Source organism: Paralichthys olivaceus, chromosome 6 (genome assembly GCF_024713975.1).
Source record: "Paralichthys olivaceus isolate ysfri-2021 chromosome 6, ASM2471397v2, whole genome shotgun sequence".
NCBI classification, from domain to species: Eukaryota; Metazoa; Chordata; class Actinopteri; order Pleuronectiformes; family Paralichthyidae; genus Paralichthys; species Paralichthys olivaceus.
The window spans coordinates 4,440,818-4,467,218 of record NC_091098.1 but is presented as its reverse complement, the minus strand read 5'-3'; the positions used below and the strand labels follow the sequence as shown (position 1 = coordinate 4,467,218).

Below are 26,401 nucleotides of genomic sequence, written 5' to 3'. Positions count from 1 at the left end.
TCACTGGCTCCTGAGTATGAATCAGGAGCAGCGCAATCGTCTGTCACTACTACTGTAACCATATGTGAGGGAGTGAGTCAGTCGGAGTTAGCGCTCTCTCTATGCACAGATCAGGTTTCGGCCACTCACTGACTCACAAATCGGCATCTCGAGACTGTGCCGGACAGATCCAGGTCCATATTCCAGATATTACTGTACCGGTGACACACACGCACATAACTCTGTGCTGAGTCACGTGTTGAACCTCAACATGCATGCATCAGTCCTTTTCTCTGCATGTACATACTAGACTGTCTGTAGTGGTGCATTCCTCGGCTACAGCGCATGATACCAGAGCACCACAGCACTTCCACTGTGGCTCCGATCGCAGCAGAGCACGTGAACGGATGATAACAGGAAAAGTGGTGATTGTGAAAACAATTTTTATTTTCAGGGCTCTGGGTTTAGCTCTTTCTTTATAAGCCAGTTTTGAAGTTGTTATTTGTCAGGTAAATCTCTTGCAGACAGGACAATCCTAACACGACCAAAAAAAGACCTAAAAATGAGCTAAATCTGGATAAACTTCTGTAATTACATGAAGGGATTTAAAAGAGTTTGAATTTAAAACAACAGATGAGATTAACGGATGTGGTTCTGTGTCATTTGAATAAATGCACAATTCTTGTTCTCAATCATGAGTCTCTTACATTAGAAAAAAATCCAAAGGTTCAAATGCTTTCAACATTCATTTACTGTTGGAAAGATGAGTCACTCAGTCAGGCAACCATGTTTGACGAAAATAAATGTTAATTATTTCACTAAATGCTATTTCTGATTCATGTGCCTGTGTTTTTTAAGTAATTATCAAGTATAGAAAATGTCAAAAATGATTTCAAATAAAGGTGTAAACCAATTTTTTTTTTTCTCAACAAGAAAACCTCTTTAAAGTATTATAGTCACTGTCAAAAATAACTAGTGCTTACCATCATATTTGAGAAGCTAAAGCATTTAGGTTTAGTATTTCTGGAAATTCATTTTCTATGTCAATGAATGTTTTTCTTTTTTTTAGCACTATGATAATTATTACATCTCAGCTACAGTGGTGGTGCAGTCAGAGTCAGTGTGTGCCAGCCACCATTAAAGCTGAAATGATTAATAGTCTTAGTCGATATCAGAAAATTAATCACAATAATTTTTGATGAATAAATTCATCAGGTGGTTGCAGCTTCTTCATTTTAATAATAGTCAGCAGAATATCCTTGTGATTTGAACTGTTCTTTGTTCAACACCAGCAGTTTGAATTTGTCAGCCTCGGCCTGCAAACTTAGTTTGACCATTTTCAGACATTTTAAAGGGCCAATGACGAACAGATTAATTTGCAAAATAATCAGCAAATTAATTGTTAACGAAATCAATCATTCCGGCTTAATGGACGCTCTGACCGGGAGCCAGTCAAAGTCCTTATGCTGTGATACAGGCCCCTGATTGGCTGCCTGTTTAACTGGCTCAAACAAAAAATAGTATCAATACATGAAGAAATTAATAAAAGTATGCTTCAAAACACAAAGGATTCTGTATTATAAGGAAGTAACTGAATTCTTAAACTAAAAGTTTAATTTAAATTCAGCTATATTCGCTGCATGCTCGAGCCAAAAGCTAAAAACAATCAAAGATATATTATATTAAATTAATATCTAAAAACAAACTTAGATGTTGAATAGACCAAACAGTTGCACACTTCTTTAAATTCAATTAAAAATCAACAAGATAAATATGAATGGATAATTATTGTTAATGTTCGCATAAATCAACACTTTTGTTTTCCTAAAATCAGCATCTGTCTTTGCAGGTACCTTATTTAAAGCCCAATTTTTCAAGAAGGCCACGATAAAATGGTTTGATAACAAAAATTCAATTAATCTCCTCAAACCTGACGCAACAAAAATGTCTGTGCCACCTCTCTGGACAGATCCATCATGCAAGCAACGCATGCATCGGTAAGAAGAGCCCTTTTAACGCAGCGCTCCATCTGTGATAACCATGAGGACGTCAGTATATCATACAAGGAGTATGTTTTTTTCCAAGCACTCAATCCTGCATGATGACAGGCCAGCACAGCGTTAGGTCATGTTTCATTGGTCCAGTACAACTCCACTGCGTTTTAAATGGCTCAGGCTAATTCAGCACAGCTCTGACAGTCAGATCATTTCAAAGTGTCAACGTTTTCCCCAACATGAGCCTGAATCCCAATTTAGGGTTTAGAAGAACATATGAACTAAATAAAGGTGCTGAGTGAAGATATTTCTATATAAAGTCTGCAAACGTATCCTTCTTTACCTGCATCTTTCATTTGTAACTTATACTAAAGCAGAGCCTGAACTTTCACTCTACCTTGGAACAACTGATTGCTGAATATTGCCCAAAATACTTCTATTTGGGATTCTGATGCTCTTATTGGAATTACACAAACTTGAGTTTGCTCTCTTGTCCTGGAACTGAAAGTTTGCTAAACCAGCCTCTTCTGGTTGGTTGCTAGGCAAAGCGTGCTGGTGAAACGTGGATTTCTTCACATGTTGAGGCAGCAGTGTGCAAAGGGTGCAGTAGGAGATTGTGGGGTTGTTTTAAGAATAAGCAGTTTACTACCAACAGTAGCAAACAAATGCAGCGTTACTTCCAAAGCCTATGGGAGCATTTCTGCTCAATTATTTTGAGGGGGGCTACAGGCTATGTTAAAAGAATCTTCAAGAGAAGCACATACAGTATACTGTGAAGCACCTTATGTGTCAAAGCCAGTCCACTCCTCATCCTAACTCTATTCTCCAACTAACATTATTGAAAATCTGTGATAATCACTCCATACTCCATTTTGCAGTGCTGTCTGAACATTTCATGACATTTCTTATATCTTATACAGTGGACTCATTGAATCCCACAGTGCATCGTAAAAAGTAGTGTACAACTGATGATCACTAACCGAGCAAAATATATTACCGCGTTGACAGGACAATAAATGGAGAAGAGACGAGAGGAGAGATGGCCGCACATCTCAGCCCAACCCGTCGTACGGTGTGAGTTGTGGCTGTAAAATATGTAATGAGATCAGAGCGGCTCATCACAGCATAAACTGCAGCTAACAAGTTTATTTCCTCATTCAAATCTGGTCATTTCACTTGCTTTTTACTTAAAGGTCCAGTATAAACTAGAAATTTAATGCAGAATAATCCTCATGATGTTTTCACTAGAAAAGGCCCTTTATATTTAAATACTTTAGATTTACATCGAGGGGGTCCTATCTACAGAGGCCGCCATGTTTTTTCAAACGAAACACCTTTTGAGGGAAATTTTATGACAACTGAAGTTTACCACAGGTTCTTTTTCATGTAGTGGAGGGTGAGGTGAGGGGTGCTCAGCTGCAACATGCAATTTCAACACCAGATATCAAAAATTCTACACACTGTACCTTTAAGTAAAGTATTAATACCAAGTGTAAATAAACATTTACATTTATTGTGGGATTCTCCACAGGCTGATTATGTCGTGACAATCACCGACACAGTGAAAATATGCAGAGTATAGTAAGTGTTTTTTTCTTATGAAGATAAGTTCACTATTTTGTCCTCCATAGAAGTCCCTATATAGTGAGAGGGGGATGAAAGGGGGATTTCTGACACAACCAATGTCTTAGAAATTTTTTTTTACTGCCATAAAACAAGATTGATCTTGTTTTTGTCTGTTTGGGACGACATTTTAGCACAAAACCAATTATATCGTCTGGAAATGAATATTCAAGACATTTTAACAAGGTTTTTTTGCAGAAGATCAACCAGCAGGCGTGGAGCTAAGCCCGATGAATTCGATACAGTAGCTGCTGAAGTCTGCTATTGACAGTCGTCATTGTAGTCAAAGGTTTCTGGCTGGAAATCACACGCCTGCTTTTAGCTCCCAACAATCACATTTTAGATTTGAAAACCTGCCACTGGTACCACAGTGAACTGAGAACAGACAGTGACAGTTGTAGCAGCAGTGACTGAAGGGGGTCAGGGCTTCGTGAACAGTGACCTGTTTAGTCAACTGTTGTTTCCAGGGTCAGGAATGAACTGGACCTTGAGGTGAGACTGCTTTATCAAGTCCCTTACAGCAAGCACGTAACAGTGGATCAGCAAGCTGCGGTACACACAGCACGTCTGCACCCCGTATCATGATATCTATCAAAACTTCTACCACTTGTCTTTTTACCTCACCAAACTTGTCCTGAAAATGTAAACAGGAAAATACCACAAATCTATTTGGCTCTTTTACTGCAAGTCACTTCAGCTTCCTACTTATGTTTATTTCCCATAGTTCCTCTTTGACCTAATCTGCAGTGGATCATCTCTGAAACCTGCAGGCTGCGCTTTCTTCCCATCTCAGTCAGTGCTTAAGGTTAAGTACAAGTCTATCAGTGTCTGAGAGACGACCCCCCCCAACACCGACGCTGTGTTTACTGCAGAGAGAGAAAGGCCTATTAATAAATCTGTTGCAGACAGCCTGGCGGAAGTGGCCTGGGGGCTGTAAACTCAGTTTGGGAGAGAAGGATGGATGGAGGGCAAAAAAGAGAGGGATGGGGGGGACGAAGTATGAGAGAGAAAGGGGGATGAAGAAAAAAGAAAAGGAGAGAAATTAAGATACATGGAAAGGGACAAAGCAGGGAGGGAAGAGGGGAGGGAAGGAGGGAAAGGAAAGAGTGTGTGTGTGTGTGTGTGTGTGTGTGTGTGTGTGTGTGTGTGTGTGTGTGTGTGTGTGTGTGTGTGTGTGTGTGTGTGTGTGTGTGTGTGTGGTGTAAACCATGGGTGCTGGTTGATGGATGGATCTAGGTTCTGAAAAGCCACAGCTGCCCCGCTCTTCCTAGAAAAAAGATCCACAAGCAAAAGTGGCAGTATGTGGTTCAAGCATCTAGCATCCTCTTACTATTTCTGACCGGCATACTGCACGACCCGTCAGAATGTGTGCTGGTCCAGGAAGCCTCTGCCAGACTGTGGGTAAATGAGAGCATGTGTGCCAGTAATATTACTGTTGTGCTTATGCATAATAAAAATGAAAATGTGAAGGCTTTTATACTAAAATTAGCCTTGTAAATATATGTGTGTGTGTGTGTGTGTGTGTGTGTGTGTGTGTGTGTGTGTGCTGCACTGAACATTCGTATGTCTGTTTTCAATCAGTCTATTACACAGTAAAGCATCATTCTTCTCTCTGTCACTGCTGCCAACTGTATGTAGTAAATGTATATAAAGTGCTGCATTTACTGTGAAACGGGGTAAAGGGTGATGTTTTCTGCACCCAGCACATTTTTATCCTATTAGTTTGAAGTGAAACAGGGATACAAAAACATCTAGTATCAGAAGTTGATTTTCAGATCAAAGATAGAAACCTGCCTCGAGCTGCTTCAGCCGTTCAAAAAAGTAGTAGAGTAAGGAGACCTTGAGCTCAGATAATATGGTCAAACTACCTTTTCCGCAGCCACAACTGGACCCTCACCAGCCTAAAAATCATCCCAGTGAAACAGTGACACATGTTGCATAGAAATTTCTATCTAAGGCTACATCAACATTAGTATGTTTCATTCCAAAACGCACCAACCCTGCTGTGGGAACACCTGGTGTCCACACTACAGCAGAGTTTTAAAGACGCTAAAACGGAGAAGTTTGGAAACGCTGGTGAACCAGTTTTCGCGATAGCAGTGTTTAAGTCTGGAGGGATGGAAAAAGAGTTGGAAATGATGACGTTGACAATCACAAGCGTTTGCCGATTGCATCTTTTGGTCACAATGTAGCCTTCGCTTATTCGTAAGGCCTTTATCATATGAGATAAGAGTGATAGGGGAAAAAAAACACATTAGCCTTGTCTACCAGTGTAGAACACAACATAGATAATCAATTATCAACGTTACCGATCCTTCTGTGTTTGCTAACAGCTGTTGAATTCTGTATTTTTCAATGATTCAACCGTTTACATGCAGAAGAGACGAGCTGTTATTCCAGCAGTCTGCCACAATTCTGAAACTAAGAATCAAATGCTTCCTGTTTGCACGCACATGCCATACTTTCAGGCGCGTCAGTATGGACGGGGATTAAAACTACTACAGAGCCAAAACACTTGACAGTTGTTGGAAAACAGTTTTAAACAAAAAAGTATTGGCTAGAGTTTGACAAAATAAGTTACAACTCACACGTTCAGACCACATACGACAAAAGCTGTAAATCTCATTGCACATGCTAAAATGTGTAGCATTATTTAACAAGAGGAATCAAAAAGCCTGTTCAACAGCAATATCTATTTAATTCTATTCTAAATACTATATCTAACTACTATATTTTCTAATGTTAGCTTTGAGCAGCTGAAGCTCACATCAAAGTTACAGCTTCAGCAGCAAAACTAAGCGAGAAGTGAGAAACGGGTTTTCCTGGCACTCAACGTCAGCTTTTAGTCTGGCCACAGTGGTGCAGCCCTACGTGCTAAACATGGTGTCACAGCAGCACAGGTACAGAAGAGGCATAAGTCACATAATGACAGTTTGAGAACATAACAATACAAATCTAAAGTTTGCTAATGTTCACAAACATGAGCCCTATAAAAGCTAAAGTGTTCATACCAGACCATGTAGGTCTGTAGCAGCTAATCCCCTGCATGGACTGACGGGGGTGGTTTCTTGGAAGTAACATAGTCTCACTTTCACAGTCTATAGTGACACAAACAAAGATTTTGTGTATATATATATATATATATATATATATATATATATATACATATATATATATATATATATATATACATATATATATATATATATATACATATATAAGAATTTTGAATAAATCAAATAAACTAAAGGTCATGTAAATATCTGATTAAAGAATAAATAATGAATTTGGCCGATATTAGTTTCCAGTATCTGGGACTTGATACATTCAGTGTTGTGGTTCAATGCGCAGCCTGTACTAACTACTTTTTACACATAATAATGCAGGTGAGCTGCTGAACCATCACACATGAAATGCATTTCTCCCCCTCATGTTCTTATTCTTACTTTCTTCCTGACTGTTGCTGCATCCCTGTCTTCCAGCACTTCTCTCATCCTCCTCCCTTGTGTCACACAGTGTATTATCTCTGCCCTCCTCTCACAGTGACCTGAATGAGCCACTGTGTGTGTGAGACCTCACATATTACAAATAAATAGATTTTTCCCTGCTTGTCCCATGACACTGAACACACATGTGTGTTAACACTCCAGTGTCCATGTGAGTACACTAAAAACTCAAATACACAAACTACAACCACACATACACTGCTTCTGCGTTGCCCCGAACTCCCTTCAGGTTCTCAGGCTCTCAGCTTGCCCCCCCCCTCGCTGTCTTGAGAAAATAACAAATAGTACAATCTCCTAACAGCCCTTTAGCGAACAACATCCATTCTAGCATGAACCCAGTGTCCCTTGCTCCCTCACCCATCTCCTCAGCACCCCCACCCACCCTGCTCCATCCCTGCCTCTGGAAGGTGAAGAAGTACAAAGAAAGGGATCAGAGCTTTTCCGATTCTTCCCTGGTTATTAACTACCATTTGTCCCCCTCAGAGGGCTGTCCCTCCCATTAACCCAACTGATGCTCTTTTCTCATGGAAATCAGCCTGCTGTTGCCGCTGCCGCCACCGCCTCTGCTGCCACTGCCACCGCTGTCGCTGCCTACAGAGGTGCAAGGAATTGTGGGGGATTTTCTTCAGAGAAGACCTCCCTCTAACTCAAAAACAGCTCTCTCTCTTTCTCTCTCAGGCACGCACACACACACACACACACATCTACCATCTCAAAAACAGGCAAAACACATTCACTCAATCACAAAGGCAAACATGAAACGTGCTGCCTCCGACCACAGGGGCATGGAAGTAATGGAAGGCAATGCATGGAAGTTAATGAGAAGAAGCTGGCTCTGGGACCCTCGCGCAAAATATTTTGCAGAGAAGAGCAGCTAAGAATGCTCGGGCACCAGGAGAACACGCATAAATCATCAGGAGTTTGTGGCTGTGAAAACAAAGTCGCATTGTGGTTTTTACACAACATAAAAATTCAATATTAAAAAGTGAAGTTTGGAAGCTGATTCCTGGACAGTCAGTGCTTGCTCCGTGTTCTTTAATGATATATTTTACCACACAGGGAAAGACACGGGTATAAATATCATTTTCTGACATTCACAAATTCACCTCTGATCTTTTAAAGTTTGATGGAACTCTTCACAGGCTTTGCACCATGGTCCCTGCGTCTAAAAATAAAACAGGTGCACTAGCATGTCACCAGCCTTCCTTGATACTCGAAATGTCTCTGGAGGAAATTAAAACTGCTAATGTCCGTGCAGTGGATCAAAAGCTAACAGGGCTGTTCCGGCGAGAGGGTGGCAAACATCAACACATGGGTCTCGACTTGCACTTCAACTGGCGGCAACAAAGGCATTGTCTCGTGACAAACTCACTTCCATTTCCTTATTATGTAGCTGGAGGCCTTGATGGGAACACACTTGTCTCACAAAACAAATGCTGCAGCAGAAACTGTGTGGTGGTCGCCTGCGGGGGTGAAGCGGAGGGAAAACCTGCCTAAAGTCACACTTCACCAGACCCCATTGATCTGCAACTTTGACATCGATCCTTTTAAGGTGTTGATGGACTTTTAGGTTTTTAGTGCAATATAAAAGCATGCACTTTATTAGTGTTGCAGCCTTTAGGGCATAAGTGGCCTCTTTTTTTTATTTATTCACCACGACATTACTGATTGTTGCTGTTATAGCTTATTTGTGCCATGAGGAAACGTGACACCCCATTGCAGGTAAAATCTAGAGGTGACACAACTAACTGATTAATCAAAAAAAAAAAATCAGCAGCTACCTATTTTGTTAACGGGTGAATTTGTCATTTAAACCAAACCCTCCCTGTTTGTCGTTTTTTCTTTGCTCTGCGATGGTAAATCAACTTTTGGGAGTTGTTGGTCGGAAAGAACAAGCCACCTGAAGGCCTCAACTTTGGTTTGAAGAAAAAGAAACTGTAGTTTTTCTGAAGGCATATCCCCAGATTTACTTTGTGTGTGAGGCTATTTTGATGTTTGATTTCAATTATTATTATTATTATTATCATTATTATTATTCTTATTACCATTATTATTATTTCTGTATTTTAACTATTTCCTCTGTTGCTGTGCAGCGCTTTGTGCTTTGAGTTTGAAAGGATTCTATAAATAAAGTTCTTTTTTCAAGCTTTATGGCCTAAACAATAAACAAAGCTGAAGATTTGATAGGGTGTAGTAAGACCACATGTTTAACTCCTGTACAGCCACAGGATGTCTGCTGATAACTTAAAGCCTACCAGTGACGTAATGAAAACAATTGTACAATGTCACTGCAGAAACAATAACACCTAAATGCCACATGAATGTTCAAGAGAAAGCTTAGAACAACAACAGGGCGCCACGAGCTCACAGTAAACTACTGAAGCAGTGTCTTTCAGCACATCACTTGTTTTTCTGTCACTTCGGATTACTGTTCTTTTTCTTTTTCTCTTACTTCCACACTCCTGATTGAAAACAAATGTGTGAAGACAAGAAGTCCGCTATCAATAACAAGTGCATAAACTGAACCCCCACATTGTGACCCCTGCCCCCCCTCCCCCCTTTTTTTTTTGGTGGGGTCCTGTTATTTACCCGCTTCCAAGGAACAGCACACACACACATACACACATATACACACTCACACACATGCAAGAGACACACAACATCCGATCAGCCATAAACATGACACAGGCCATGTAAATAACCCGGCGAAGAGGCCAAACACAGCCATGTACATGCAGCCACCAACAATGGCTGCACAGCTTCAGCTGGATCTCTCTCACTAAACTCCCGACTTCAGGATGCACGACGCGGAGCAGCACAACACGCTTTAATCCGACTTTTCCTCAGACTTTTCTCAGACTTTTTCTGCTGTGACACAACAACACTAACAGCATGGGACGTCCCCAGAGCCGCCCCCCCCCCTCTCCTCCGGCGTGCCACACCGGATCAATGCCCGGAGAGGAGATCGCAGAAAAACTCACCGGATCGCAGAAAAGTCGCAAAGAACATCAGACGTCAAGATCAGCCGAGTGAGCCAACTTCTCACGAGCAGCACATTTATCGACCAAAACAAAAAAAAAAACCCAACAGGAGAAGAGGTGGAGAGAAGTCCCGAGCAGCAGAGGAGGCGTAATTAAAAATTAAATGTCCAGATCCTTCCCTGGCTGCCGCAGAAATTACGCAAAGTTGGATCGCGCGACAGTAACAACGCATTCACAACAATTCAAGACTCGCGCACACGACGATGTGTCACCGTGCGCGAGCTGGGAGTTGATACAAAGCTCGTAAAGTGGTTTCAAAGACTCGCATGCACACGCATCGGGACGTGCAGCCGCATTATGCAGAAGAGAGAGAGGGAGAAAAAAGCGAGCAGTTAACCCACCTAAAAGTTTCCAGCACCGCATTAGTCAACCTCACATGGAGCCCCGGGAAACTTCCATCCCCCGCACCGGAGCACGAAACCCGCCGTGGGAGAGCCGCCGCCGCCGCCGCCGCTCCCCGCTCCCCGCTCCGCTCGATCCGATCTTTGATTATTTGGACCGATTTCTCGCTCCTCCGGTTATTAGTCTATATTCGGGCCTGAGAGTGCGCCTGGCTCCTCAGGCTGCAGCAGAGTTATGGGGCGGTAAGCATTGTGGGAGTGTGACGTCAGGCCACTTTCACAAACTTTTTTTTTTTTTTTTCAGGCAGGGACAGTTTACTGGTTTATCACCAGTCCTCCCAGTCACAAGATCCACTTCTACACGGACACACACACACACGCACACCTGCTTACACGCTCGACACGATGCGCGTAGGAAAAATATATCTTTAGACATAATATAATACAAGTTTTACTGCGTGTGCCGTAAACATTTCAGTGGATTCGCCACTGTTGCTTATAGCCACATGTATCACACCATTATATACTTGTATGTTTTTATTGCATTTTCAGATTGCTTTTGAGAGCTAGTGTATTTGTTTAATATAAGGAAATTAAAACTTTTTTTTATTCTTGCACTATTTTGCACTATTTTTGTAAACATGCCTTATTCTATCATCTGTAGTTATTTGCTGCTATTAGTGCTGTCTCTTGATGCTTATATTTCTCTAAAAAAATGTACATATATATATAGATATATATATATCTATATATATATCTATATATATAGAGAGAGAGAGAGAGAAAGGGAATAGATAGATAGATAGATAGATAGATAGATAGATAGATAGATAGAAAGGGGGAGATAGAAAACTCTGTAATATATTAATTGTACCTACGTTTAATTTCAATTCATGTGGTTGAACCTTGAATGAAATCTTGTGTTGTCATCCTTTAAAGGTAGAGAGGTCAATCCGCCTCAGTGCTGACATGAGAGCATGTCAGCCTCATGGTGCGTTTGTTTCATCGCCGGGGACAGGCCGGTTTCAGTGAAGTTGGAGGAGAGAAAAGCGCACTGGCAGCAAGAACTCAGTGACTTTGAATGAATGAGTCACCTCAGCTCATTTACACGATTTTTCACAACGGAAAAGTGTGAAAAACACACTGACATCGGCCATGTTTAGTCTCCAGGGAACACTGAGTATACGATAGAAAAGTCTCTACATGTCTCATATCACTATAGCAGGGTTTTATCATACTGGATTGAGTTACATTCACTTTTTTTCTTTCACGGAAATGATTGATTTAATTGGGAAAAAAAATACGTTTAAACTGCCAATGGGCTAAAAATATAATTTAAACCCACGTCTTCGAATGAGGCGCTTTAAATTCAATATTAGTCATCAGCTGATCGTGTTGAATCGCAGAGGAAGAACACTTCCAGGCCATCAGCAGGAATGTGGATGCTCGCCCCCACGTGTTGGTGGTGGTGGTCCCGTTTCTCTCCCACCTTGTGTTATTGTTATTTTCTTTCCTATAGGGGTGGGAAGGGGGGCGGGAGGAAGAATTACTTCCAGGGCACATCAACTCGTTTCCTCATCACCCTAAACGCCCCCCACCCCCTCCGCATGCAGGCTTGCAGCAGGGCCGCAGGGTGAGTGTGTTTGTGCATGGAGAGAGAGAGTGAGGGGGGTGGGGGAGCAAGACTCTTCAGTAATGCTGCCTTCAAGTGCAGCCCGCCGCCTCACTTTTCACACTTCGAGATGAGAAACACCTGTCTGTGCATTTCTATACTTTTTAAATTATTTTTAAAAGAGGCCGAGTCCATTTTTATGCTCGCTGAATTATAATAATAACATAATAATAACATGTGCATGAAATATAAAGTCTTAATATATGTTGTAGGACGGTGGGTCTCATACTTTTGCACGTCAAGGACTACGAAACTCATGTAGACCACGGAACACCCCTTTCTTATTTTCAGATGTTTCATTTTAGGAATGATGTGGAATACGAGACCAAATTAGTCACACAATAATACATGAACAAATTAGTCACACAATAGGTCAATGTGTTACTTATAAATGCAATTATAGTGAAAATAAATTCCTTTGGGGGTCCCTACACCCCATTTTGAGAAACCCTGTTTTAGGAGAGCTAATGATTAGTGTTTTAATTAAATCGTTAAATAAAAAATTAGCATAAACAATACGCTTTACCTAATTGCTGCATCATTAAATAATGAAAAACGACAGTAGCCTACAACTACCGTGAAGAGCTCCAGTTATACTTATGCATGTTTTGTTCATTAACCATTCGCGCTCTCGTAGTTGCCACATTTCCGACCGGACCTGAAAGCATCTGAGTGTTTTTGGTGTGTTCCATCCAGAAGAGAGAGAGGTGGTGGGGGAAGCTGCTGCTGTTGGTGGAGGTGGAGGTGGAGGTGGGGGGGGGCACCTCAGCTGACTTCACCTGGACCAGGTCCAGCTCCCTGCATCACTGACACCGATCACACTGTGTGAGCTCCAACACCATGCCCGGCCTGAGAGCAGCCTGTGCTGGAGACCTAAGAGCACATCCGGACCATGTCAGGACAAGAGGGTCCATCAGCTTCAATCCCATTCACAAAGCTCTTTCTCTTTTGCCTTTTCTTCAGGGAAATGTGTATTTTATCGAAGCAGCCCGATTGAAAAATGCTATAAATGTCTTACATTTAATTTAAAAAAAAAGATTTGCTCTAAAATAAAATGATGTAGAAACTGTTGCACAAACACATGTCTGTATATGAAAACCAAAAACAAGCATTCAAGATTTTCCTTATCAGTTGTCAGGTGGCACAACTAATAATCATCAGGTGATGCAACCAGGTAAATTATGAATTTAAACCAATGCATTATAGGTTGAAGTGGACAAACGGTTGATACATGTCATGTAAATAGTGACTGTAATGAATGCATTAGTTTTTGTATTTGTGTAATTATTTGTTCAATGTAAATTTGAATGTATAAAATAGAATGCAAAAACCTTAGATTATTGTAAATACAAAACACAGCCACAAAATAACAGTGTTGACACTCTCAGGGATACTCGGCAAAGATTTCACCTGAAATAAATTGTTAGAAAATATATTTATCTTTATAAATATTTGGTTGCACCAGCTGACATTTTCTGAGTGGTGAAGTTGAAATTGTTCTTAACAAATGAATTTCAGCTGTCTTTAAAAATGTATTTTAAAATGTATTTAAAGAGTAAGACTTGTTTCAGCACATGGTTGAAAATACTTTTTAAAAATACCTTTTTAGAGGTTTCATTTGTCATTGGCCCAATAATAATAATAATAATCAAACAATTGAATAACACAGTTATATGAGCAGGGTTTTAATGAATTCCTTACAAATACCTTTATAGATGTTTTAATGTTGTTTACAAAAAAATATGGCTTAATAACAAAATCAGATTTGCACATGTATTTAAAGGCACATTCTCATTGTTCTAAATAACTTTTAAACAAATTTTTTTTAATTAAATAACTGCTAATATTTAAATTACAGAGTAGTCCACAGTAAATAATGGGCTTAGAATGAAAGTTTAAAAAACATTTCATGATGATGCTGTTTTTAAAAAACAAAGTTTTTAAAAAACAAACCATTTACATCCAAATATGAGTCTTCATACATTATATTGACAGAAAAACTCAAACATTTACTGATGCAATCATCTCACTGCATTTGTTGTAGAATTACAGGGTTAGTAAATTCAATACAGATTATTACACTTATTTGCAAACTCTTTTTATTTCAAGAATGAGTTGAGAAATAAATCTTTTTAATCTCCTTTGTCTATGACATTTTTGAAATGAAGGAAAGCAAATTTTAACAAAAGCAAATACAAATGCTTATTTTGTCTGTAATATATATTCAGAGAAAGTTAAAAGTTGTCGCATTTTTCCACAGTCAACTGGTACAAGAGGAATAAAATGAAATAGAAGATGCACGTTGTCTCTGTTCAGTCCACATACAAGATGAGGCCTGGTGGTGTTTTACTACAGTGTCATTAGTGCCACAGAGATGTATGAATGTCACACATCAATGATGTGTAGGTCTGAGAATCAATAGGTTTGAAACACCAAAGTGAAGTTGTTCAGAGAACTCCTCTGTCTTCAGACCAGTTACAGTCCCGTGCCCTGGTTTAAAAGTTGTTTTCCTCCAGCAGCAGCTTCTCATGTGAGGATGCTGCAAAACCAACAGAGGAGGACGAGGATGGGGACGGAGAGAAACAAACGGTGGAAGATGGATGAGGTGAGGCGAGGGAGACTTCTTTTATTATGCCCCAGTTTATTTGTTTAGATGACAGTGTGGTCGGTGCCACCACATTGGGTTTGATTGCAGTTGCGTGTGTGTTATCCAGAGTCTCATTTAAACACCACATCGTGCCGTGGCACTGCACCTCCTCTGATTTCCTCTCTGGGTCTGCCTCTGTCTCGTGTTCAGACCGTCTGGGGAACCGTGAGAATGCAGAAACCTCCTTGAGAGCGCAGCAGCAGCAGGAGCAGCAGCCAACCCCCCCTGCATGTCTCTGGGTACCACACCTAATCAGCCCTGATTAGATGCACTGTAAGGGACGAGGGAGCCGGCCCCTCAGAAGTTATGATGACAGGACCGAAGAAAGCAATGGGCTCGTTTAAATAAAGCCTTCATCAGGCTTTGAGCGGAAACATCTGTGTCTGCTTATGCCTGCTGGGTCTAACGGTAGTCAGATCTCCAACTATTTCTCTGGTGTCATCCCAATTCCCCTCTCTCTTTCTCTCTCTCTCCCTCTCCTTTAGCACCCCCCTTCACTTTCTGGCTCGTCTTTTTACACCACCGGCTTCATGGTCACACACATCCGTGCCTCAAAAGAAATACACACCCTCATCAAATTCTGGCATTAGCTTCTCATCCCCGTCGACACAAACCTAGGAGATCCAAAAATCAGTGAACACAATGGCAATTAGTAAGAGGGACAATTTCACATCTGGAGTGTATTTCCCTGCCACCAGAATAACCAGCAATCCTTTTTTTTCCTTCAGTGTCTGGCGCGGTGGGAAATGACTATGTGTGTGTTTTTATGTGTTTTGTTTAAAGCAGATGGGTGGTTTACATTAGTGGAGATGGGCGATAAACAGCTTAGAGAAGGATGGAGCGGCTGGTGGCGGACACAAAGAGAGTTCCAGCCGCACAGACACGGGACTGAGGCATGAGCGTTTCCTTAATTACAGTTATGTAAAAATAGGTTGCTGCCCTGTAGTGTGTTTTAATGAGCCTGTGTCTCAGGGTGAGACGGCATTTATTCTGTTTGGTTCATGGGCTGACAAGGCCGAAGAATCTTTTTATTGAGTTTTTTGGGTGTAATTCAAGCATAAACGCTCAGTGGCACAGCACAGCCGACACCAGAGTGTGTGAAGCTTGATGAAAAACACCCTAAAAATCGATGTGATCACTGCTTAAAACACGTGTCACACAAAATGCAAGTACCTGGTGACACATGTCAAAGTTAGTGCTGCACTGAGAGATACGCAGCTTATGATGACATCCTGTGTGTTACGCAACTGCAGAGCATCTGGTGGGTGATAACCTCTGTGTATAGCAGAGAGGTGGGGAGGTCTTTCTCAGCTGGGACTGACTTCCCCGTCATGATGTGGGGTATCAGGTCACAGACAGCCCGCAGCAGTGCTCTGCGGCAGGTTGATAAGGTGGATGGGTGGGACGCAGAGTGTCCCTGTCCAGGCACACGTCCACGTCACCGGGGCACGGCAGCTGCCAGAGGGGGATCATCTTAAGAATGAAATCATCTTAAAGTTCTGCTGAAGTCCATTCCAGGAATGTGTGAGGAATACAGTGTGAAAATTCATATCGTCCTAGCTCTGTGTGGCTCTTTAGAACCTGCAGGAGAAACCATGTTTGTGATCGAGTGTAATGTTTCCAACATTTCAGGACAGCGAGTCAGTGGTATGTGGTTAGTTTTGTGTTCAGGTTTTTCTGGAATAAAACATATTAATATTCTTTTTAATTATTTTGTTACTTTTTTGCCGTTAACTTTTCATTTTTCTAGATTCTGGATTTAGTCACATCATAAAAACAGGCTTAAAAAAGAGGTTATCTGAGCTGAGAGGATAAAAAGAGGCATTTTCAGCTCTGCTAGACATTATCTATATTCTCAACATTTCCAAATGTAATTTATTCCTGAAAACTGCTAACTAAGAGTTAAGAGTTAATTCTGAAATGAAAAGGAAAATGTAGAGTTTTGATTTTGTCTTCTCAATAAATCTTAACATTAATAAATCTTCACGGCTAAAACAATGTTACTTTTTCGTTAATTTGATGCCAAATTCGTTTCATTAAATCCTTATAATGATATTATATATTAATATATGTATATATATATATATGTATATATATATATATATATATATATATATTTATTATTTATTTAGTTATTTATTTCATCTGCATGACACGCTGCTGTCAAAGGGGAATCCTGATGACAGAAAACTAAAACTGAAAATATGGATTTTGTGAACTGATGATAGTTTTGTTAGTTTTTTTTCGGCACATCTGAATCTAAAAACCTTTTTAAACTTAATAAAGATTGTTTTTCAGGAACATGCTTTACACTGCACTTTGTTCTGTTTCTAAAGATCCATAAGAGAAAACCGGTGGACTTGGAGGATTTAACATTAACTCAGTTGTAAATGCATTTGGTGTGTGTGTACCGAAATTGGTAGATTACACATGCTAGACTCACATCTGAACTGAAAGCCACGCAGGTTGTCAGTATCAAAACAGAAAGGTCGACAGGGGGCGGGTTGTTTGAGGTTGTTTGAGGGTGACTGCCTTATTTGCCTCCTGTGAAAGACCACAGGCAGAGTGTTGGAGGCCTGTTGTAAGAGGAAGGCAGAGGTGAAGAAGAGGGGGAGAGGGGAGGAAACGTGAGTGACGTACATGCATCTTTAGTGCAAAACTTCTCACTCTGCAGCTTCTCTATGTGCTGAGAGTTCTGTGTCTGAGGAACTTATAGATTCAAAAAGGGAAATGACACAGTGAGTCAGAGCTACATACAAACTAAGTGTGCAGTACAAAGTGTTGTAGCTACTGATTTATTTATGATTTACTATCTTTACCGGATGTGACCCCAGAAAATTCTAATGACAATGAGAAGATATTTGATAAAGTATAAGGTGTGAGTTTGCTTTCATTTTGTTGCTGTGATGAAAGTCCTCTGTGTTTCACCTGAAGGAAGTCTCTGTCTGTCTCTCTCCATCTGTCTCTGCCTCATACTTCGGCTGTGAGTTGTGGTTCTTCGCATTGTTATCGTTGCTGTCATCTCTAACAATGAAAAACAGTGTGTGTTCAAGGGATGGGGGAGGAGCGGACGCAGAGAACGACACAGGAAAAGAGGGAAAGAGCCGCCAGCTGCCGAGCATCAGAGAAAAGAAAAAGGAGAGTGATTGAGTACAAAGAGAGAATATGTTAGACTGGGTTGGCTGAGCTGGAGGATATGGAGGGATTAAGTATCTTTCAAAGTGAAGGCCGGAGTAGAAAACTTTTCAAACTCGAAAAAAAGACATTCAGTTTGTTATTGATATAGAAAAGTGAACATATCCACAGACTTTATCAGGTTTTGTAAATACTGTTGGGGTGTTTATTAATTATTAGATCACAATAATGATAATAATCTGTTATTTCAAAATGTTATCTTTTACTACATTTCCACCTCCTGTGCTGCTGTGTCAATTGTAAATTCCCTCTATAGAGGATCAGTAAAGGTACATGTTATCTTAGCCCTGGACTAACAATGAAAATGAATGCAGATCACATCATATATGCAGATCAGCTGTGTCACTGAGCCTCGGTGACGAACTATTCACTGTGACATATCTAAACAGTGGATTCAGGCTGGCAGAGAGTCCACACAGCGAAATGAAAGTAACAAAGGTTTGAGACCACATGTTGCCATGCCTACCCGGCTCATTGGGTCTGGGCATGTTGAGCACACATGTGAACATCTCATGAAGAAGCTCTGTAATGATAGAGCTCTGGGAACGCCGCTCCTCGTTTCGGCCGAGTCTTTATCATTGGACGTGGCACTGATTGGCTCCATCTGACCTCCACCAGGGAATCAGAGGCAAAGCGGAAAAGGTAGAAAGGGTTTTTTTTGGGTTTTTTTTGTGAACTTTGTGTGACTGCTTTGTTTGTCAGGAAAGATCAGAGTAGAACAAACAAAGGATATGTTGTTGATAGTGTTTAGGTAGCTGTAAAGTTGTGATTTACTTCCAAACTTTAAATACGTTGTTCAGGCACACTAAGCTCAACATTTCAGTTGAATGTTGTTGCTGTAGCATTAAATTTAATTGTTTGTTCCAACCAATGTTTGGGTGCCACTGACACTGAGTCTTTGAGATGTCAAGTCCACTGAATCAGTATTTAGATTTATACTGTGCTTTAAGGTAAAGGTTGTTGTTTCTCTTCTGTCTGGCTGCGGAAAATGAATTGACAGTTTATGTTCTCACATCCTCTTTATTCAGGTTGTCTCAGTGGTTCATGTGTCAGTTTAGGATCCAACTTTTCACACTTTATCCACCCTGATACAATATCAAAGCATGTCACACTGTTCCACACAAATACGTCTTTTTCTTGATCACATTGTTGAATCCATAGATTTCTGCATTCATGTTTTTGTCTTTGGTCCACATACTGGTTTAAAGTGAGAAGGTGTGGTTCATTAAAAAAAAGTAATATCACAATTTTCCGCACCTGAATCAGAATTTTTATATAGAGAGTTTATATATATATATAGAGAGAGAGAGATGTCACACCAGCATCTCGGCCTCCCCTCTGTGGTAACACCTCCGTCCCTTGTCTGAACAGACAAAAAAATGGATCAAATGGATCTGTCACTCATCATCCACAGGTAAGTGCTCCTGTCAGGGTCTGAGCCTTCGTGTGAGACCCTTTGGTCACTTAATGTATGTAAATAAATTATTGTCAGTAAATACATTATTGATTAAAATCTTGTATATATAACCTTTAAGTGAGTTTAGTTCAAGTCGCCAACTTCTCAGATTTACCCAGTGATTCCAACTGGTCTGGTGTTGTATCAAATAAAACCTGTTTTCTCCATGAGAAAAACTTTTGACCGAAGAATCAACAGCTACAGTAAGAAACCAGGCTGCATCCATGAAAAATGGCAACAGGCTTGAATGAGACACAGCTGTGCAAAGTGTTGCATGTCGACTTACAGAAACGGCTATTTAATCAACAATTAAACTATATTTATGTTGTCAATGTGAAAAAACAATATGTCTTTAATTACTGGATTACTGGGTGGTTGGGACGAAACGAACTAAATGCCCTTAACTCAAGAAGTCATCATAAATAACATTTCAGGCTGAGCTAATAAAATGACTACTCACCAGCAGATTAGCTGAATTTCGAACTGTTAAATCTCATCATAAATAATACTTAAATTGTACATTTAAATTTACACACACATTTCAATACTTGAGAGGAATACGCTTTTTAAAGGTTTACAGACATTTTCACACCTGAATAATAATAACTAATTTTGTATTTGTAATAAGTTATTATTAATAATAATTTATTATATACCTTTCAAAAAGCCGTTGCTGAGAGATAGAGAGAGTAAGAGATAGAGAGAGAGAGAAAGAGAGAGAGAGAGCACATGACCCCTCCGGTACAGTAGGAGGCAGTAAAGGCAGCTCTGACTCTCATCTGCATTCTTTTATGAAGCTGAAGAAGAGGATGAGGAGGAGGAGGAGGAGGAGGAGGAGGAGGAGGAGGAGGAGGAGGCAGGAGCATTCTGTTTGCGTTGCAGTGGGCGGGGGAAAGTGGCCAGACCAATGAGATTGTCACGACAGCATGTCAGCAAATGCCAGTATAAAGTCAAATCCTCATGCAGACAAGATATTGTCCATGAAATGTTTCAGGTGACCTCAGATCAGAGAGGGTTGAGTATGCCCTTCCTATGGGTCCCTGCTCACGTGGGGCTGGAGGGCAGCGTTAAGCAAAGCAGAAATCTGTCATCAACTCATTCAGTCACCACACATGGCAGGAATATTGGGATTTAAATGACACAAGAAGGCATTTGTACAAAACTCCAAAACATGTAGGCGCTGGTGAGAGGAGCAGAGAATCATTACCCGTGTGAGAACTGGTCATACAGAATATAATGATAGACTTCTTAAAATAAAAAACCCAACTGGACCCTGCGAACACTGGACACTGTCACTCATGTATTGACAGATTGTAACAAATACAATGAGCGAAGAAGGGAATTAAATCAGAATTAAAAGACGAAAAGCAAAATATCACATAATGATGTAAATTTGGAATTAAAGACATCAAGGAATATACGTCATCTTCTAATTAACTAATTAAGCTAAACAGGAATAAGAAAAACTCATCATTACTTTCATTTTGTTTGCTGCTCATCTGCTCTTCCACACTCCGGTCCAGAGGGTGGCGGTAATAGCTGGTTTCCCAACCTCTAATAAACACCAGAAGAAGAAGGAGGCGACCGGAGCCAGTGCATGCTGGGAAGGTGACATGAAGCACAATGGCGGTTAAACAACAAGTGTCCCGTGCCCTCACTCTCTCATGTTTGGTCTCGTCCCTTCTGCTCCACACTTGTCGGACTGCAGCCGAGGAACTGCAGTGGGATGTGAACGGCTACGTGCTGTACTGCCCGTGCATGGGTAACTCATTCAGCGGAGAGCTCACTCTACGTTTGTTCCGCAGAAAGCTAGCGAGTGTGAAAGTTCAGTGTGGGGGGGGGTTGTACGTGGCCTACACATGCGCACACACCGGCGGGGACCTCCGCTGCAGCCAGCCCTCGGCTCAATAAAGAGATTAGCTCGGCAATGACACGCTGACGGCACCGTGAAGTAGACACGCAGCGGTGGCTAGCTAGCAGCTAACTGGTCGGTCTAGTTTTAGAACCACGTTACGACACGTCAAATGGGGGCGAGGGGGGCTCGAGGAGTGTTTGTGTTGACAGTTGTCCGTGAGTCTGGTGAAGTGACCTCTGCTGTCGTTCAGGTCGCTTCGGGAACCAGGTGGACCACTTCCTGGGAACTCTGGCCTTTGCAAAGATGTTGAACCGAACCCTGGCGGTCCCTCCCTGGATAGTGTACCGCCACCACACGCCCCCTTACACCAACGTAAGTGCAGTCACACAAGTGAGGACTGAAGGCTGAGAGATGAGTTTGCATGAAACCGTGAACAAGATACAGAAAGCACAGAAAATTAGGGCAGGTAAGAAATACATAAACTCAAATATGACAATGCCGCAGAGCCCCTAAAGTCCTTGTAATAACCATGAATGAGTTAATGTGCAGCAAAGAACTCTCGCTGATAGTGTGTCCATGTAAGAGCAGCAAGAATGTCATTGCTTGACTTTCCAAGTTGAAAATAAAACTTCTCTCCGTCAGCTGTGTGCATCTGAAGTCAATAGACGCGTTTGATTATAAAAATATTTTGTGCAAACAACATCATTATTAAGTAAAACTAAAATATAGTAACTAAGAAATGAAAAGACATAAGTGCATTTCAGGTAGATGTTGTGAAATGCTGTTCTGACATTAAACAGAATCAACATTACATCAAACATACAGTCTGTTTGCAGAATGAACAAGTTACTCTGTCTTTACATACTTACATTTTAATGTTTGGGTCTCAGAAATGCAAAATAAAGAATATTGGAAAAGATGGTCATACAACAGATATCATGAATTAATGTAATTAGTAAAGATGTTTAATTCGGGACGGAGGAGAAGCGATGGCAGCTGCCTGGAGTAACTTCCTGTTGCATGTAATAACTTGTTCTTATCCTCAGATCATTTAAGTTATCAGTGTCTTCAGAAGACATTTTTGACCTGTCATAACAGGAAAAGCACAGTTGTCATGTCAGCGTGCTGATGTAACAAGGCCTGAGAACTAGTAAACCTAATCTGAATTCAGCCTTTGGTAATGTGCTGGTGGATCTAATGTTGAAAACATATTTGCAGCCCATTATTAATGATTTACATTTTCAGAAGGAAGAAATGAGGCGGGGGCCTCAGGTTGCAATAAATTAAGATAGAGACTAACACATCGTTGGTTTATTCTTTTCATCAGATGTATTGACAGTTAAAATATGATATCACCAGCTGTGGATAGCACTGATTCATCCAATTCTTTTCTATTCAGGTCCATGTTCCCTACAGTGAGTTTTTCCAGTTAGAGGCCTTGTATGCCTACCATCGTGTGCTCAGTTTGGAGGACTTCATGGAGAAGCTGGCCCCCAAATACTGGCCCTCAGGACAGAGGAATGCCTACTGCTTTGAGACTGCTGCGCAGCGGAGCGTAGACAAGAAATCCTGCCCTATGAAGGTGAGAGTCACACAGGACAGATTATTTGATTCATGAATGTTGACTTGCTATTACTTGATGACAGTGTACCATTTCTCTCCCCTGAAACATTTGAAATAGTGAATAAAGGTGAAAGTAAAGATGCATGATTGCAAGTGAAAGGCTGAGGGTGAAATGCTGCCTCCTGGTGGCCAGAAGGCTTTTGTTTTAATCAAATTAAATGTATGACAAACATGAATATGAAGCATGTGTCGCTGTGTCACTGCTCTGAACTGGACAGATGGGTCTGCTTCATTTACAGGACGGGAACCCGTTTGGTCCATTCTGGGACTACGTTGGTGTGGACTTTGACAAGTCTGTCTTGTTTGGGGGTATTTCTTTTAGTGCCTACCATCAACCTCAGTGGATGAAAAAGTGAGTACATGTTTGAGCAGCCCCACTGGACTGTAGATGAAACATAAAAATAAATAGGACGCCCTCTTTCTATTTAATGACTGTTGGGACTTCTGAGGTTTCCATTGGTTTTCTGTGTCCTGTCTTCATGCTTATCCTGCTGGAACAGGTTCCCTCCCTCTGAACACCCTGTCCTGGCGCTGCCCGGGGCTCCTGCCCAGTTCCCGGTGATAGAGGAGCACGTGGCCCTTCAGCGGTATGTAATGTGGTCGGACAAGATGGTGAAGGAGGGAGAAGAGCACATCGCCACCTCGCTGACCAGGCCATACGTTGGCATTCACCTGAGGATTGGCATCGACTGGGTGAGATGATCCATATGGTGTGATGAAAATGTAATTTGTTTGGAGGTGTTTGGTATTAAACTATTCAGTACTGAGCTGAAGTAGATCTTTAAAAGTATATGGCTAGTGATAGTCTTCTTATCTTTATGACAAAATCAAAACCAACAACACTTGTGGTTTTTGTGATCTTTCAAAACTCCTCACAAATGTATTGTTTCATTTTTATCAAAGATTCATTTTCTAAAACAGCTGGTCACTGTAGTATTCATATTTTCAGCTGCGGGGCAATCACATTTGGTGTTCTAGTGAGTATTTGAGTGTTAGTGCAACACTGTGACACTGTGATTTTAATAGTTTGTGGAAATGAAGTCAGTGGCACAAATGAATAAACTATATTGCCTTTGGATACATGTACAAAATACTTGTTAGTTGTACACATTTGTTATTTAAAGTACTTACAAGGCATGTGTTGACAGTTTACTTTCTACCAGGTACTTACCTAACAATTCCCTCTGTACCTAATAATTCTTCAAATGTTTGTCTGTCTGTTGAACCGATTTTTTTGCTAACTGTTTATCTTATGGATACATGATACGTTCAGTTTTAATACAAATTTAATAAACATGTGAGCTGAGCTCTGTAGCAGTCAGTGGGGGTGGGGCAGTGTCCTTTCAGTCCGAGTACTGAGTTAAATATATCTTCATTTATATCCTTGGATAAACTACAGCAGAGGTCAAACCACGGGTCAAAATCACTGCTAGATCATTTCCCTCTCCGAGGTGCAACCTAGACTGTTTATAAAAAGCTCAGCACACAACAAATAAAAGGGGACAGTATGTTGTAGAACTTTCTAATGACAAGGAACAATAAGTTGCTCTGGAGCATTAACACGACTGAAGAGAACAGCCTATTCCAAACAAGTAGGTTTACAACTATCACTGCGCGACAAATAACATCACAGTCACAATTCAAAACCAAAGAAAGTCTGCGGGAATGTGCAGTGCATTTCTACGTTGGTTCTCACCCAATTCATCAGCGAGTAGTTAGATCTAAATATTTCCCTCTCATCCACTGTTACAGCAAAACGCATGCAAAATGCTGAAGAGTGGAGATGCAGGGCCTCACTTCATGGCCTCTCCTCAGTGTGTCGGCTACAACCGCCAGACTGCGTTGCCTCTCACCATGCCCATGTGCCTGCCTGACCTGGCGGAGATTCGCAGGGCTGTGAAGCTGTGGGTGAAGAAGACCTCTGCCAGCTCTGTCTACATTGCCACCGACTCAGAATCCCACAGTCAAGAAATTGAAAAGATCTTCAAGGGCAAGGTGGGTGTTAAAGCCTCTGTCATGCACTCACAAGTATGTCGAAGGATGTCCAGCTTTGAATTGCTCTAGAACTCTGTTTCTGGCATGTGAAACCTTAAATGAAAGTTCAACTGACAAATCTTTTTGATTGTCTTGTCAGTAAAACCGGTTTTGTTACATTTTGGCAAAATATCATAACATTGTTGAGAACCGAAAAATACTCAAACAAATAATCTATCGCTCAGTCACTGCTACAATATTGTATTTCCTTACTGGCTGTTGATGCCTTTGTTTCATTGTGGCTACCACAGGTTAAAGTGGTGACTCTACAACCAGACTCAGCCCAGTTGGATCTATACATCTTAGGCCGAGCTGACCACTTCATCGGCAACTGCGTCTCTTCCTTCTCTGCATTTGTGAAGAGGGAGAGGGACGTGCATGGCCTCCCGTCCTCCTTTTTTGGCATGGACAAGCCTGGGAAACCAAATAACAAAGAAGAGCTATGAGTGTTACACGGTTGCCCTTTGGGCGGTGGTGATGGATGACTGTCACGAGGAGGCGGGACGGCATGTGAGAAGCAGAGAGAATTTATGATTATGTGACAGTTCTTAATGGGTGAAGAAAGATGAGAGACTAAGTCATGGATAGGTTCCATTTTAGGATGGGTTTTAATCTCTGGGAATGGAAGAAGGGCTAGGGTGTCGCAGGTGGGTAGTCTTAATAAAATGTTGCTGCTGCTGCCAAAAATTTCACAATGCAACTTTTTGTCTGTTCTCTGCTTGAAAATCGAGTATCTGAATGTTCCCTCTAAAGTTTTGGCTCCTACCTTACTTTTGTTCACTTCAGTCAGTTTTCCTTCCCATCGGGGAAACACACCGTTTCCTTTACATTTCCTTTAGTACAACTGCATTCTGCTGCTGCTGCTGCTGCTGCAAACATGTTCTACAGTACAGACGTGAGCAGGACCTCCGATGACCTCAGTGTACTGGAAAAGACTGGTTGCTGTGTCAGCGATCATGTTCTACTGCTCTGTCTTTTGCCTTCTTCCTCTCCCCCCCCCCCCCACTACTTTTTCGTCCCTCCATCTCTTTGCAGCTTGCTCTTTTCCTTCCCTCTTTCCTCCTTTCCAAGGAGAGAACAGTAACTGATCCTCCTGTTCATACAATTATGGGCAGGGGAAAGGACACAGTCTTTCCACATCTAAATTTACCAGGACCAAAAACTGATGAGGTGTGTGAATGTTATTCGGTGCATGTGGAATAAACGTTTTAGAAGGACAAAGGAGTTTATTTGCACTGGATGAATTGATTTAAATGTAAATATGAATGTGTTGCGGTCTGTCTTCCTCAATGTGAAAGCAGTGAATTCAATGATGAAGTTTTTTTTCTATTATGTTTTTCACCAATAAAGAAATGAACACTAATGTTGAGCAGCAGCAGTCTTGGCCTATTTCTCTCACAGGAAGTGTTGCACAGTTGCTGGGAATAGTTGAATC

At 41.1% G+C, this 26,401-nt stretch overlaps 2 protein-coding genes across 4 annotated transcripts in view; one reads left to right on the top strand and one right to left on the bottom strand.

The window, feature by feature from the left end:
• Nucleotides 1-10,727, bottom strand: part of plagl2 (pleiomorphic adenoma gene-like 2) — a 36,818-nt gene extending 26,091 nt beyond the window's left edge. For 2 of the 3 annotated variants that reach the window (XM_069527009.1, XM_069527011.1), the window contains exon 1: nucleotides 10,485-10,727. The gene's annotated coding sequence lies outside the window, so the exon portion shown is untranslated. Of the gene's footprint in view, nucleotides 1-10,083; nucleotides 10,377-10,484 lie in introns of those variants that run through there. The other variant, XM_069527010.1, reaches the window with a different exon arrangement.
• A 10,303-nt stretch (nucleotides 10,728-21,030) lies between these two features.
• On the top strand, nucleotides 21,031-26,329 carry pofut1 (protein O-fucosyltransferase 1). Its single transcript, XM_020108380.2, has 7 exons — nucleotides 21,031-21,216; nucleotides 21,560-21,681; nucleotides 22,709-22,891; nucleotides 23,172-23,284; nucleotides 23,433-23,625; nucleotides 24,685-24,927; nucleotides 25,218-26,329. Exons 1-7 carry the CDS (start codon nucleotides 21,078-21,080, stop codon nucleotides 25,410-25,412), a joined length of 1,188 nt encoding a protein of 395 aa, XP_019963939.1. The 5' UTR covers nucleotides 21,031-21,077; the 3' UTR covers nucleotides 25,413-26,329.
• The last annotated feature ends 72 nt before the right edge of the window (nucleotides 26,330-26,401 follow it).